The sequence below is a fragment of the Symphalangus syndactylus genome, chromosome 12 (genome assembly GCF_028878055.3).
Source record: "Symphalangus syndactylus isolate Jambi chromosome 12, NHGRI_mSymSyn1-v2.1_pri, whole genome shotgun sequence".
Classification (NCBI taxonomy): domain Eukaryota; kingdom Metazoa; phylum Chordata; class Mammalia; order Primates; family Hylobatidae; genus Symphalangus; species Symphalangus syndactylus.
Window position 1 is genome coordinate 80,968,727 of NC_072441.2, and position 12,197 is coordinate 80,980,923.

At 43.9% G+C, this 12,197-nt stretch overlaps 2 protein-coding genes across 2 annotated transcripts in view; both read left to right on the top strand.

Annotated features, from left to right (window-relative positions):
- LOC134734321 (late cornified envelope protein 2D-like) overlaps positions 1–12,197 on the top strand; it is a 127,026-nt gene that overhangs the window by 65,215 nt on the left and 49,614 nt on the right. The gene's annotated exons all lie outside the window — the stretch shown is intronic.
- LCE3B (late cornified envelope 3B) lies at positions 11,142–11,429 on the top strand. Its single transcript, XM_063628055.1, has one exon. The coding sequence runs from the start codon at positions 11,142–11,144 to the stop codon at positions 11,427–11,429; it is 288 nt and encodes a 95-aa protein (XP_063484125.1).

Consider the following 12,197-nt stretch of genomic DNA (forward strand, 5'->3'; position numbering starts at 1 on the left):
CTTTCCTTCTCCATATTTGCCCCTCAATCGGGTACTCATTTGGCTCCCCTCTTCTCCTGCCCAGGGGCCTATGTTACCTCCTAGGTACCAGTGAGGCTCTTTCAAGAGTCCTCATATCCGCTGACTTTACACTTCCATCTGTTTTACACACAGCCCGTTCTGAATGTCCAGCATCCTTACCTCAGTCACCACCCCAGCAGCAAGTGCTGATCACATCTGGTGCTTGATTTTCCTAAGGGAACATTACAGAAAAAAGTAGATGGGCAAAGAACCATGGACTTTGTGGGTAGTCATTTACATTGCAGTACTTATTACATGGAAGCAGTCTCCCTATTTACTTGACTGCCTGTGCAGTTAGACAGTTAATTTCTATAGGTCAGGTGATGGGTCATATTGAACTCTACCTTCCACCACAATGCATGGAGCATGACATATTTTAAGCACACATGTAGGCCTGGGTGGAAGGTGTACAAGTGAGGACCAGGGCTTCATGTGTCAAACATGCCATCCTGTTCCTGGGAAGATGGTGAAGGCCTGGACCTGGGCTGGAGTGTTTGGTGCTGTCACCTCCCCGAGCAACCCATTCATGCTGCCCCTCACAATCTAGCAGCTCTGTCTTGGGCTTCCTAGGTCATGGACTTCTTTCGAATAAGCTTTCTCTTGCTGCCATGAAATCAGATGGATGTCTAGCTAGAGACAGGACCTGAGCTGGAAGACCTAGGAAGACAAGCCCAGGTTTCTTCCATCAGGGGAGAAGGAAGCAGAGGGTAAGGGATGGAGGCAGCAGGAAGGGTGTGGGGTTAATGGGCACCCTCCCGGGATGTATCAGGTGTCCTGTGACCGTGAAGGTCATGGGTCTTCAGCACACCCTCATCTTCTTCCTATATATGTTCTGAGAGATGCATCGATCTCACCAGACATCATCAAGGAAGCTTTACCCAAACAGGTTTATTCTCCTCTGTGATTACATGGAGATAGGATACCTCAGGTGCTCAATTAGAAAAGATCCAGTATCATTTTGTAGCAGGTGACCAAAGAGAAAAGAACATCTTTCCAGGATAAACTAACTCCAAATTGATTTTCATTTCCTCTCTATATTTCTTTTCTTTCTTTTTTTTTCTTTTCTTTTTTTTTTTGAGACAGAGTCTTGCTGTGTCACTCAGGCTGGAGTGCAGTGGCGTGATCTCGGCTCACTGCCAGCTCTGCCTCCCAGGTTCACACCATTCTCCTGCCTCAGCCTCCTGAGTAGCTGGGACTACAGGTGCCCGCCACCATGCCCGGCTAATTTTTTTGTATTTTTAGTAGAGATGGGGTTTCACCATATTAGCCAGGATGGACTCGATCTCCTGACCTGGTGATCCGCCTGCCTCGGCCTCTCAAAGTGCTGGGATTACAGGCGTGAGCCACGGCGCCTGGCCCTCCTCCCTATATTTCTTAGTGCAGAAGTACACCCATCAGAGAAGAGACATTACAAAGATTCATTTGCATTATCGCATTCTCTCTAGAGTCATTGATGCTTTCTGAGATTTCGTGTCAGCAAAACGAGCAGCAGGGATAGCCTCCAAAGGCTCCCAGAGTTCCCCACCCAGTCTGAACCCCATGTCTAGTCTACCTTCAGTCTTCTCCTGCTATGGCTCCAGCTCCAGGGGTTGCTTTAACTCTTAGGGGGCAGCTGCTGCCTGGGCCACCACAGGTGCTGTCTCTTCCACTGGCACAGGCTTTAGAGACATGACTGCTGTGAGTTTACCCACTGGCAGCTGCAGCTGTTGCCAGAGCTTTGGGTACTGCTGCTGACCTGGGCAGTGCATTGAGATAAGCAGTTTTAGAGGAATCAGAGACCCTAAGTGCCCAGGATTAACCTCAGTCTGATGTACCCCCTCCTAACCTCCTGCCCATGGTCTGAGCTCCTGAGTTCATCCTGACGAGGGTTGTCAGTGATCTCCAGTGCTCTCCCTGGGTGTCCCTCATGGTTGTCTCCACATCCATGTTCTGGTCAGTGATTAGCAGCACTTATGTCTCACTCTGCAAAAATAAAGCTTCCCTTTCCCACCTACATTTCTATATTGCCTCTACCAAGGCTGCTCCATTGCTCTCCCATGCCTTATCTCCCAGACTGAATGCTTCACAGGATGAGAGGAATGAAAGATAACACTTCTCTCCACTCATAGGGAGACCATGAGGACTTTATGTGTTGCTGCTAGAAAGAGGCTACAGAAGGCCACATGGCTGCAGGGAGGAACGTTCACCTTATTTCTATATGGAAGATCTGGGTGTTGAGGAGGTAGGAAGGGATCCTTGAAAGCTGAATAGTTGATGGGTGCAAGGAGAGAAATGGAGATGGTTGCAGAGGTATACACTGAGAGGAACTTAGAAGAAGTAAGAAAAATAAAAGCCTGATCATTGCAGGAGTTGTAAACTGGATATATTCATAGGGTCAATGATTTGTATACCACTCATGATGTGCCAGTGGCTTGACATACAGTAAATAATTTAATCCTCACTGCAGCCCTTCAAGTTATGTACAACCCTTGTCCCATTTTACAGATGGGAATCATCATGGAATGAGTGTCCAGGGTCTCCCAACAGCTGCCATGCAAACCTTGGCAGTTTTGCTGAGAAGCCTATGCTCCTGATGACTGTGGTGTTCTGAGTTCTAAAAAGTTTTAAGAGATGTGAGTAAACAATTGATTTGTTTTGTAATTATTTTAGTCCACAGTATTTTGCTGTTTGAACTATACATCACTAAACCACCAAACCATACGAATCACACTTTTAAGGAGTTCGCCTCCCAGAGTTTGGACCCAGAGTGTAGTATTCAGCTGCACCACAGGATTAAAATCATTATTTTTGATGTGCATTAAAACAACAATTCACTTTCACTACCAATTTTGAGAATGTTAATGAACTGAAGAAAGACAGTAAAAATTCAAGCCTTGGTGCTCATCAGGAAAATACTAGCAATCCAAGGAGGTCTCATAAACTCTGAGCCAAAGTGAAAGAGCAGATCTTAAGAGTAGTTTAGGGCTAGATACAACAGAGAAATTAATGTATCCAGTAATAGGTGAATATATTAAATTTTAGAAGCTTTTTTCTAAGCTCTTGGGAAATAGGGAAAAGAAAATTACTCCCCTCTTCTGTGTTCATAGACATTCATTTTCTTAACTCATTGGGATGAAAAAGGTACCCAAAGGGATCCTATGAGGAAGTTGATGTCAGAACTGCTCTGATGAGTTTATATCGACTGCCCAGCTCAATTCCTCTTAGTTGCCATGCCTGGGTTTGTTGCACTTGAATGGATACAGGCTCCACATCTTACTCATCCCATCAACCATCCCAGGTGACAGCAAGTGACACCATCTGGATTCATCATTTACTCATTCAACTAGCTAAGAAAGATTTCTTTAAGAGTTACCACAGCTGTAGGACTTATAAAAGCCTATGATATAGACTTTTGATTCAGTATGACAACCACTTGCTACTCAAAAATTGAGAAACTCTTGAATAAAATCAGCCCAGGAGACATAAAGAATGTTGTGTTATGACTTCCAGACCAAGTCCAACACCCATTCATTCATAGTTTATCTGCTCAACACGTAGTTATGTGGCACTGGTCTAGGTGTTTAGATTAGTGTGAAACAAGATGAAGTCCCCTCTCAGGGAGCTTATGTTTCAGTGGGCCCATTGGAGACATCTTCTGGTTTCCTGGCCTGTCAGCAGATTTAGACAAAGGTGATTCTATATTCAGTTGGATTCCCACTCTGGGGCACTTGACAGATGCCGGTAAAGGTTGGCTAAACCCAGTGAAGGCGCCCATCATGGGCAAACTTTTGAGAACTGGATATCATTTTTTGGGTGAATACAAAAAGGACATCCAATGTCTTGTTGCTTCCACATCAAAGGTAGGAGCTTAGTGAGGCAAGGGGTAGGTGAGTGATTCCAATGGTGAAATGTTTGTTTAAAAGTTGAAAAGTCCTTGTCCCTTCCCAGTGCCTTTCTCACTTCCCAGTTCTCAGTGAACAACCCCATTCACCCAAGTATCTTGAAAGTGCTTCTGTTTGGTACTTAGCTATAATGTATGGAGCAAATTAAAAAAATGGCCACACCTATACCCTTCCCTGTATCAGGATACTCAGACACATTTAATGCAATAATAATGTTTTATCAAAACCTTGTCATTTTAGGATATGTTTGAAACTTACATGTGTATTCCATTTTTACATACTTTTAATATATCGTGATTCAGGATAAAATATATATCTATTGTTATAATAAATGCATTGGAAAAATACTATAGAGTTTAGTGCTGTCTCTACAACCTTGGTCCACTTTGTGTCAGGTGCTCACGGTGATCATATTAACCTCATTATAATCACACCCATCAATTACCATTTCTATTTGGACAAATCTCTTTTAGTCATCCCATCCAATTTGAATCACTCTCTTCCCTGGGTCTCTTAGAATCAATAGTACAGTCGCTAAGATCCTGACACGAGGTTCCTTAAATGTATGTTAATCCATGATGCATATTACCAAAGCCATTGTAGATTTCTTTTACTTGTCTCTGAATTTACCTGTGATATCCCTGGGACATTTTGCCTCCATATAAACAGATTTGTTTTGCCTCAGACATCTCTACCTTAATACAGCTATTAGGTGAAGCAGGGAAAGATTAAAACCTGGAAGTTCCTGTCTCCAAAACAGATGCTGTTAATGAGCAAATTATTCTGCCTTCAAGATTGTACACGTTCCCAGTATTCCCCTCAGCCCTGTTCTACCTCTGCCTCAGCATTGTCTCTTTCTCCTGGGCACCTCCTTGATGTTTCTTGGGTCCACAAATTTCTCTTAGTTGCCATGCCTAGGTTTACTGCCCTTGGATGGATACAGGCTGCACATCTCACTCAACCCATCAACAATCCCGTGACAGCAGGTGACACCATTTGGATTCATCATTTATTCAGAGTTGCTACAGAACCCAAAGGGACTAATGCCCCAAAACCCTGACTTCAGGCCTGGGGACTCCAACACACTGTATCCCAGCGCCCTCGCCTGGCTCAGGCTTAGCTTCCTACTTGTCAGTCTCACTACCCCATCAGCCTAAGGGAAGGGATGGTATCTTCTTCAGTCTTGAATCTTCTTTGCCCAGCACAGTGAGTGTCACCATCCCAATATAACTTGTTTAAAGAAGGAATGATGTTAATGAATGAAAAATAAAGAATTGCAGACCTACAGAAAGACTGAGGCACAGATATCTGAATAGTCACGGGGTTTCTTGAATCCCCACTCTCCTCAAAACTCTTGACACCTGCCATGGAGATGCAGAGACCTTGGGGCTACAGAGGCAAAGAAGCTGACTCCTAAATGAGACTTACACTGTCACCCCTCCCAATCCCACCACCCATTTCTTGCCTGCAAAAGAAAACAGAAAAAGAGCTCTAAGATTTGCTCAGTCCTCACTGGAATCAGGATACTTCAACCCAAGTTACTTTCTGTTTCCTGCTCTCCTCTGCTCGGGGATTTTTCCTAAGTTGTGGATTCAAAGCCACATATGCTTTGAAATAAACATAAAAAGATCCAGTTTTTGATCCTGTTTGAGCCATCACAGGCTTTACACATCCCACTAGGCACAGCATCAGCCCTCTGGATGCTGTCACTCATGCAGTGACCAGGGCACTGAAAACCACAATGGAGCAGGGCTGGATGATCCAGTGAAGCAAAGAGAGAAGCCTCTTCTCAGTGTGGTGATTTCCCTCCTCCCTCACCTCTGCTCCTCCTTGGTGGAGAAGTCCCATGGAACATTAGTAAAGATGATAAGAGTGGGAATGCCCTTGTAGAATTTACTCTTAATAGTCTGAGAATTGGGCATGTATATAAATCCTAATCTTTTGTATTTCAAAGCCATTTGCATCAACAAATGTTTGGTTTCTAACTCAGGGTATCCTTGTCTTAGTAATCCCTTCTTAGGTCTTATTACCAGAAGGATCCTCACTCAACAGAATGCCCAGGTGCAGTTCCAGTCAGAACACTCTTGTGGTGCCCACTCCCGATTTTCTCTATCAAACATCATTGAGCTCTTTCAATGCTTCCATTCACTTTTCCCCCAACCACTATGCTGCAGTTTTGCATCCCACAGTGAACAAGCTTGTGTCCATTCCAAGCCCCGTGGAGATGAGACCTCCCTCAGAGCCAAAGTATATTCATTGAGCACAGAGTATCTGTCACTAAAGTGATGCAGCTGCCTGGGACCTAGCACAGACCCTTCATGCCCCTAATATGTCTACTCCTCTCCCTACATTCAGGATAGGCAGAATGTTGAAAGAAAACATGGTAAAAGATAATTGTAGCAAAGAATTGGCAAAAGAGATGGCAGGTGTTGAAGAAAAGGAATTTGTCAAGGGTCATATTGGTCAGGGTCTTCTATTGCCTCCCAGAGAATTTTCCTTTTTTCCCATGGACTACAGGTAAGTAGCACATGAATACTCTCACCATCCATCACCCAAATCCCTGTCCTCCCTCTTGATCTTCTAAGATACTCCTATCCATGAAAGACTTCCTCCCTGACCTTCCAAACCCCGTCATGTCTCCAGTAACTACCCAGTTTCTACTTCCAGTTGCCTTTACAGTACCTGCGTGTGGTCATTATGAAGCTTCCACGAACATTCCCGAACTTGCTTCTCGTTTGTCCTTGGGGACCTGAAATCTTGGCATTTATTGATTTGATTGATGCTAGAAAGGCTGGGAGAATCCAAAACTGCCCCTTTCTTACAAAAACCTAAGAGCCTACTAAGTTGTGTATTGAACAGTCTAAAGTCAGTACAATAAAAACATGAAGCATTGTCTTTTCCGGTCATTGTTTTTTCCTGTGCTCTGTTGAATCTCTCTTGAAAATACCTCAGGGAAATTCTACATTTCATCAGTCACTTCTATGGATATTAAAGTCCAGATCAGCTAAATTTAATTCTGAACAAAATTTGAAACTCAAATTCTCCCTTGCACACAAGCATTGCCCAGGTATCTCCCAGGAGCCTGGAGTTGGAAGGGGAATATGATGGGCTCTTTCTCTCATTCACTACCACCCCTCCACCTTCTTCCTCAGTACCTCTTCCTCCTCCGTTGTATTGGGAGATGGAAAAGGGGAGGGGGAATAATTACACGTGTGACTGTACCACTAGCCTCCTCTGTTGGCAGGTTCTGCGGGAGGGCTGTCTCTACTCCCTCTGTGTGGCAGATTCTGCAGGAGGGCTGTCTTATAGGGTGCTTTTGTGAGTCCTGGAGTATCTTCAAGCATTTTCCTAACAGCATGATTTCCAGACATGGGATGAGCAGTCAGATTTAACCCTTCAGGTACTCCCTAAGCTCCTACCTTCATTGGCACCAGCCATAGCTTCTCGATAATGAGGTCTCTCTGCCCAACAGAAAACCATCCTAAGCACAACACTAGCAAGACTGTGGAAGCTGGTCTTCCTTCTTAGATGTCATCTGCTGTTATGTCTCAGTGTCCTGTTCTATCTCTTCAGTTCCTTTTCTTTATTCAACAATAGGCTTGGAGGTTAGAACATCAAGTCTACTACTACAGCAGACATTCTGCTGAGGGATAAAAATGCTGTCTTCCTTTCTTGAAGGAATCTCTAACATCTACAGGCTGTCATTGTGAATCCTGCCCTTTCAATTGACCTCTGTTGTAGGAGAAAAACCAGTTTCCTTCCCTTGTACCAGATTAGGGGGAGACTCCAACATTGTCTTTTAGGATAATAACTTTCCTATCTAAAAAATTCTTACCAAAGTTCAGCCTTCCAAATATATAGCTGAATTAGAGAAATAGAGTTCTATTTTTTTTCTTAGCAAGTCTCACAGAGATTTTCAGCAGCTTATCCTAAGTTTACTTTAGTATACGGGGATAAGAGGCATCTACTATTTTCATCTTTTGACTCCAGCCAACATCCTAATACAAGAAGAAAATTTGAGTCCAACGTCTTCTTACACACTGGGTCCTACCAGAGCTTTCTCGGGAGAATAGAGAGATGTAAATATCTCAAAATACTATTTAATCTGAGGGAAAAATTCAAATCCATATAAGAAACTTAGGCATGTTGGAGGTATATGGCACTTTCTGGCCACTGCTTCCCATTTTCCTTAAGAATGACTTAGCTGCTTGCCGTGGAATTTGATTGTCACAGACATGGCAGGAACAGAATGGAGAAGGAACTGTGAGTTGTAAGCAAAGGGAGAATAATTCTGTTTGTTGACTCATCCTTGACTGCTGATGTGGAATGTCCAAAATGCACTCCAAGGAGCTAAATCTGAGGTCCTGCAGTGCCTGTTCCTATAGTACCAATTGGAATGACTAAGTCATGAAATTCTTCCTGGATTCATCCAGCCAGAGCAGTCTCTGTATTTCCTTGATGTCTTTGGGCCACAGGAAGCCAAGGCTCCTCAGGATGGGACTCTCAGGACTAGTGATTCTCAGGGAGGTGCCTTCGTGCTGTAGGGGAAGTGACCAGATCATGATCTTATAGCTATTGTTTGTCATCACGGAGCAAATCCTGTGCGTGTGAGGACTGTGGACACCTGATTTCAGGAGGAGGAGAGTGAGTGACAGGAGCAATCACTAAGGTAGAAGGGAGATTAATGAGCTCTCCAGGTCTTGTGGGGAGGCTTTCAAGACAGGCAGTCAAGAATGGGGCTGGAGGAAAGCCTAACAGTCATCTATTGTGTTTTATAAAACAGAGGTAACCTGATATATTGAATGTCATTGGCAAGGATGTTTTGTTCCTTTGAAACTTGCCCAAAATGTGTGATTTATGTTTCTTTCTCAGTTAATGCTTCCACCTCCTACCTCCCTCAGCTGCCAATGACTCAGGGTTGCAACCCATGCAGGAAAATGGCTATCATGCTTGCTCTGTTGGGAGGACAAGGCTTGCTTATGATAAATACAAGATACAGAGAAATAAATGTTCAGATTTGCAGCAAAGACTAAACCCCAGTAATTTTTTAAATTGAATTTTTCAACAGATTGTGTCCCTCTCCAGCTTCACCAGAATGAGAAAGTACCCATTTCAACCATCATGAGTAATGCCTTCCAATGCACTAGCAATTGGTGGGTTCTAAAGAATGTAAAAGAAATGGACACCTAGTGTAGTCCTGGGGCTAAGGCCAAAAATATCCCTTCAGCAAGAGGCCTTTGCAGGCAGAAGAACATCAGAGGAGAGTCAATGGCAGGTCTAATCCTTTTCCTCTCTTCCTCCATTCCCAAGCCACATTCCTAGAGACAATTCACTTTCTCTTAAATATCTCAAAATAAATCATGGAATTCTGCCCCCCACCTCCCACCATGTTTTAAAGAGGGTAAGTTGTAAAGTGCATACTCTGATAAGGAGTTTGTTGTCTAAAAGCCATAAACTATCAAGTACAGGGAGCAATAATAGGCATTTACCATAAACATGTATTATTTAAAATTACCATTTAACTTAAATTTAATGTTCCGTTATACTTCTGACTTTAATTTTTTAAAAACAAATAGCAAAGTTCAGGTATTATAATAATAGAGATGAATTCGGTGAAAAATTCATGTCTAAAACTATTATAAAATCAAATGGGAAAAATACGAATCAGACTTTATATGTCATCCTACAGAAACCTTAGAATTTATAAGGTTTGTTCCATTAAATGTGTGTGCACATGATGTTACTACCATCACTAACCTCATCACAGCAATACACTGAACAAATCATGTTCGTGGCTCGCACCAATTATCTTACATATTTTATGCTCATGGACCATTTTATTTGCTTATAATCGGTATCATATATGCCATGGGAAGCTAAATATGGGCAAATTGAGTTTTTTCATATTAAGTATGAGTCTTGTGATCTCAACTATTATATGTTCCTTAGTGATTTTGTCTGCTTATTCATATAATCCTACTTTAATTCTCTTAAGGGCCCCAACTGCCCCAGACAGGGCCTCTGTCCCATCCTCCATTCATTACCTAATACATCTCACTCCCAGGGTCCAATAGTCTCAGATCACCCAACATCCCCAAGAGTCAGGAGCCAATTACATCTCAACAAAGCATGCCCCTGGGGAATATGCAGAGGAATAGGGAAGTGATGTCCAAAAAAAGACGTCCTGGGATACCCAGGACGAATCACATGATATCATATCAGACACATATGTTTACATCTCTGATGTTAGTCCAGTTAACTTTGAAAGGCTCAAGGTCAGGAAATGTGTCATATGCATCTCTACATTCTCCCTCAAAATGCAAGGGGCAGAGCTCAAACTAAAGCATCTGAACTGAATGAGTGAAAGGAGAAGAAATGACAGGTCCCCAACACACGTGGAGATCTGTCATCAAGACTTCCTGGTTCCCTCTTGCCAGGCATCTTGGCAAGCATGAAGCAAGATGCTGGAGGCCTGGGATGGGAGTGTTTGGCTCTGCCACCTCCCCTTGTTGTGAAAGCAGCATGCCTGGGATGTGCGTCACTAACCCTGCACAAGACAAAAAGGCTCTTATCTTGGGCTCCTCATCCACAGCCTCCTAAAGAACAGCCTTCTCCTCTTCAGCATCTTCTGTATCTGGCAAGTATCTAGCAGGGGACCCTCAGCTGGGGGTGTCTGGGGAAGATAAGCCCAGATTTTACTAGGGAAGGGGGAAGCAGAGGTGTCAGATGTACAGACAGCAGGAAGAGGACTTCAGAGGGCAGCTGAGGGTAGGGGAAGGGGCAGTGAGCAAGGAACCTCTTTCGGATGCATGGGAGTCTGTGACACACCAGAGCCCTGGCTCTCAGCATTCTCTCCACTCTTTTCCTGGGAGATGCATACATGCCCAGTGATATTTTCTGAGAATCATTACTCAATTAGGTGCTTTTGCATCAGTGTTTCTGTGAAGACAGGAGGACTTGGGGACCAGTTAGAAGATATCAGCATTCTTTTCTGGAAGAGGGAAAAGTGGAAGGAAATGTCTTACCAAGCCAGTTTTACTTGAGATCAGTTTCTGTTTTTATTCCTGAAGTGTATATCTCAGGAAGCAACTGGTCTTAGGAGTAAGGGCTTCATAAAACCATTCATAGAGGAGACATTAGCCTGGAGCTTTGGCGTTGACCTTTTCCTTTTATCTATCCAGGCTCTCACCTCCCGCCAAGATGTCCTGCCAGCAGAACCAGCAGCAGCGCCAGCCTCTGCCCAAGTGCCCCTCACCCAAGTGCCCCCCAAAGAGCTCAGCACAGTGTCTGCCTCCAGCCTCCTCCTGCTGTGCTCCAAGCCCTGGGGGCTGCAGTGGCCCCAGCTCTGAGGGCGGCTGTTGCCTGAGCCACCACAGGCGCTGCAGGTCCCACCGATGCCGGCGCCAGAGCTCCAACTTCTGTGACAGGGGCAGTGGTCAGCAAGATGGTGCCTCCGGCTGTGGCTATGGCTCTGGAGGCTGCTGCTGACCTAATTCCTGATGCTGAGGCAAGCGACTTTAGAGGAAACAAGTATCTCCAGGACCAAGGAAAAGCCCCAACTTGATAGATCTTTTCTAAGACATGCTAATTAATCATTCATTCATGGGGAAGAATTGTGCTTTTTCCAAAAGGCTCCACCCATGTGTTTTCCAAGATCGTGGAAGCCTCCTTTCCTCCTGACAATGTTATCACCTGTGTCTGATTATACAGAGAAATAAAGCTTCTGAACAGCACCTGCCTCTCACTTGTCTTTCACTCTGCTCCACAGAAGGCTGCTCAGTGGGTCTCCCCTCCCTCAGCTCCTGAAGATCTAGTGCACCCTGCATCCAGAATAATACTGGCTTGTGGCTGGAAAATTAAACGGTCAGATTTTTCTTCACGCAGGGGGTCCCTGTGGGAGATTTGAGGATAGAAGTGTAGGAGAATGGGGAGGTGCTGAGAGAGGTTGGTGAAAATCTCTTAAAAAAGGCTTAAGATCAGAGCAGAACTGAAGGAAACAGAGACACAAAAAACCCTTCAAAAAATCAATGAATCCAGGAGCTGGTTTTTTGAAAAGATCAACAAAATTGATAGACTGCTAGCAAGACTAATAAAGAAGAAAAGAGAGAAGAATCAAATAGACGCAATAAAAAATGATAAAGGGGATATCACCACTGATCCCACAGAAATACAAACTACCATCAGAGAATACTATAAAGACCTCTATGCAAATAAACTAGAAAATCTAGAAGAAATGGATAAATTCCTCGACATATA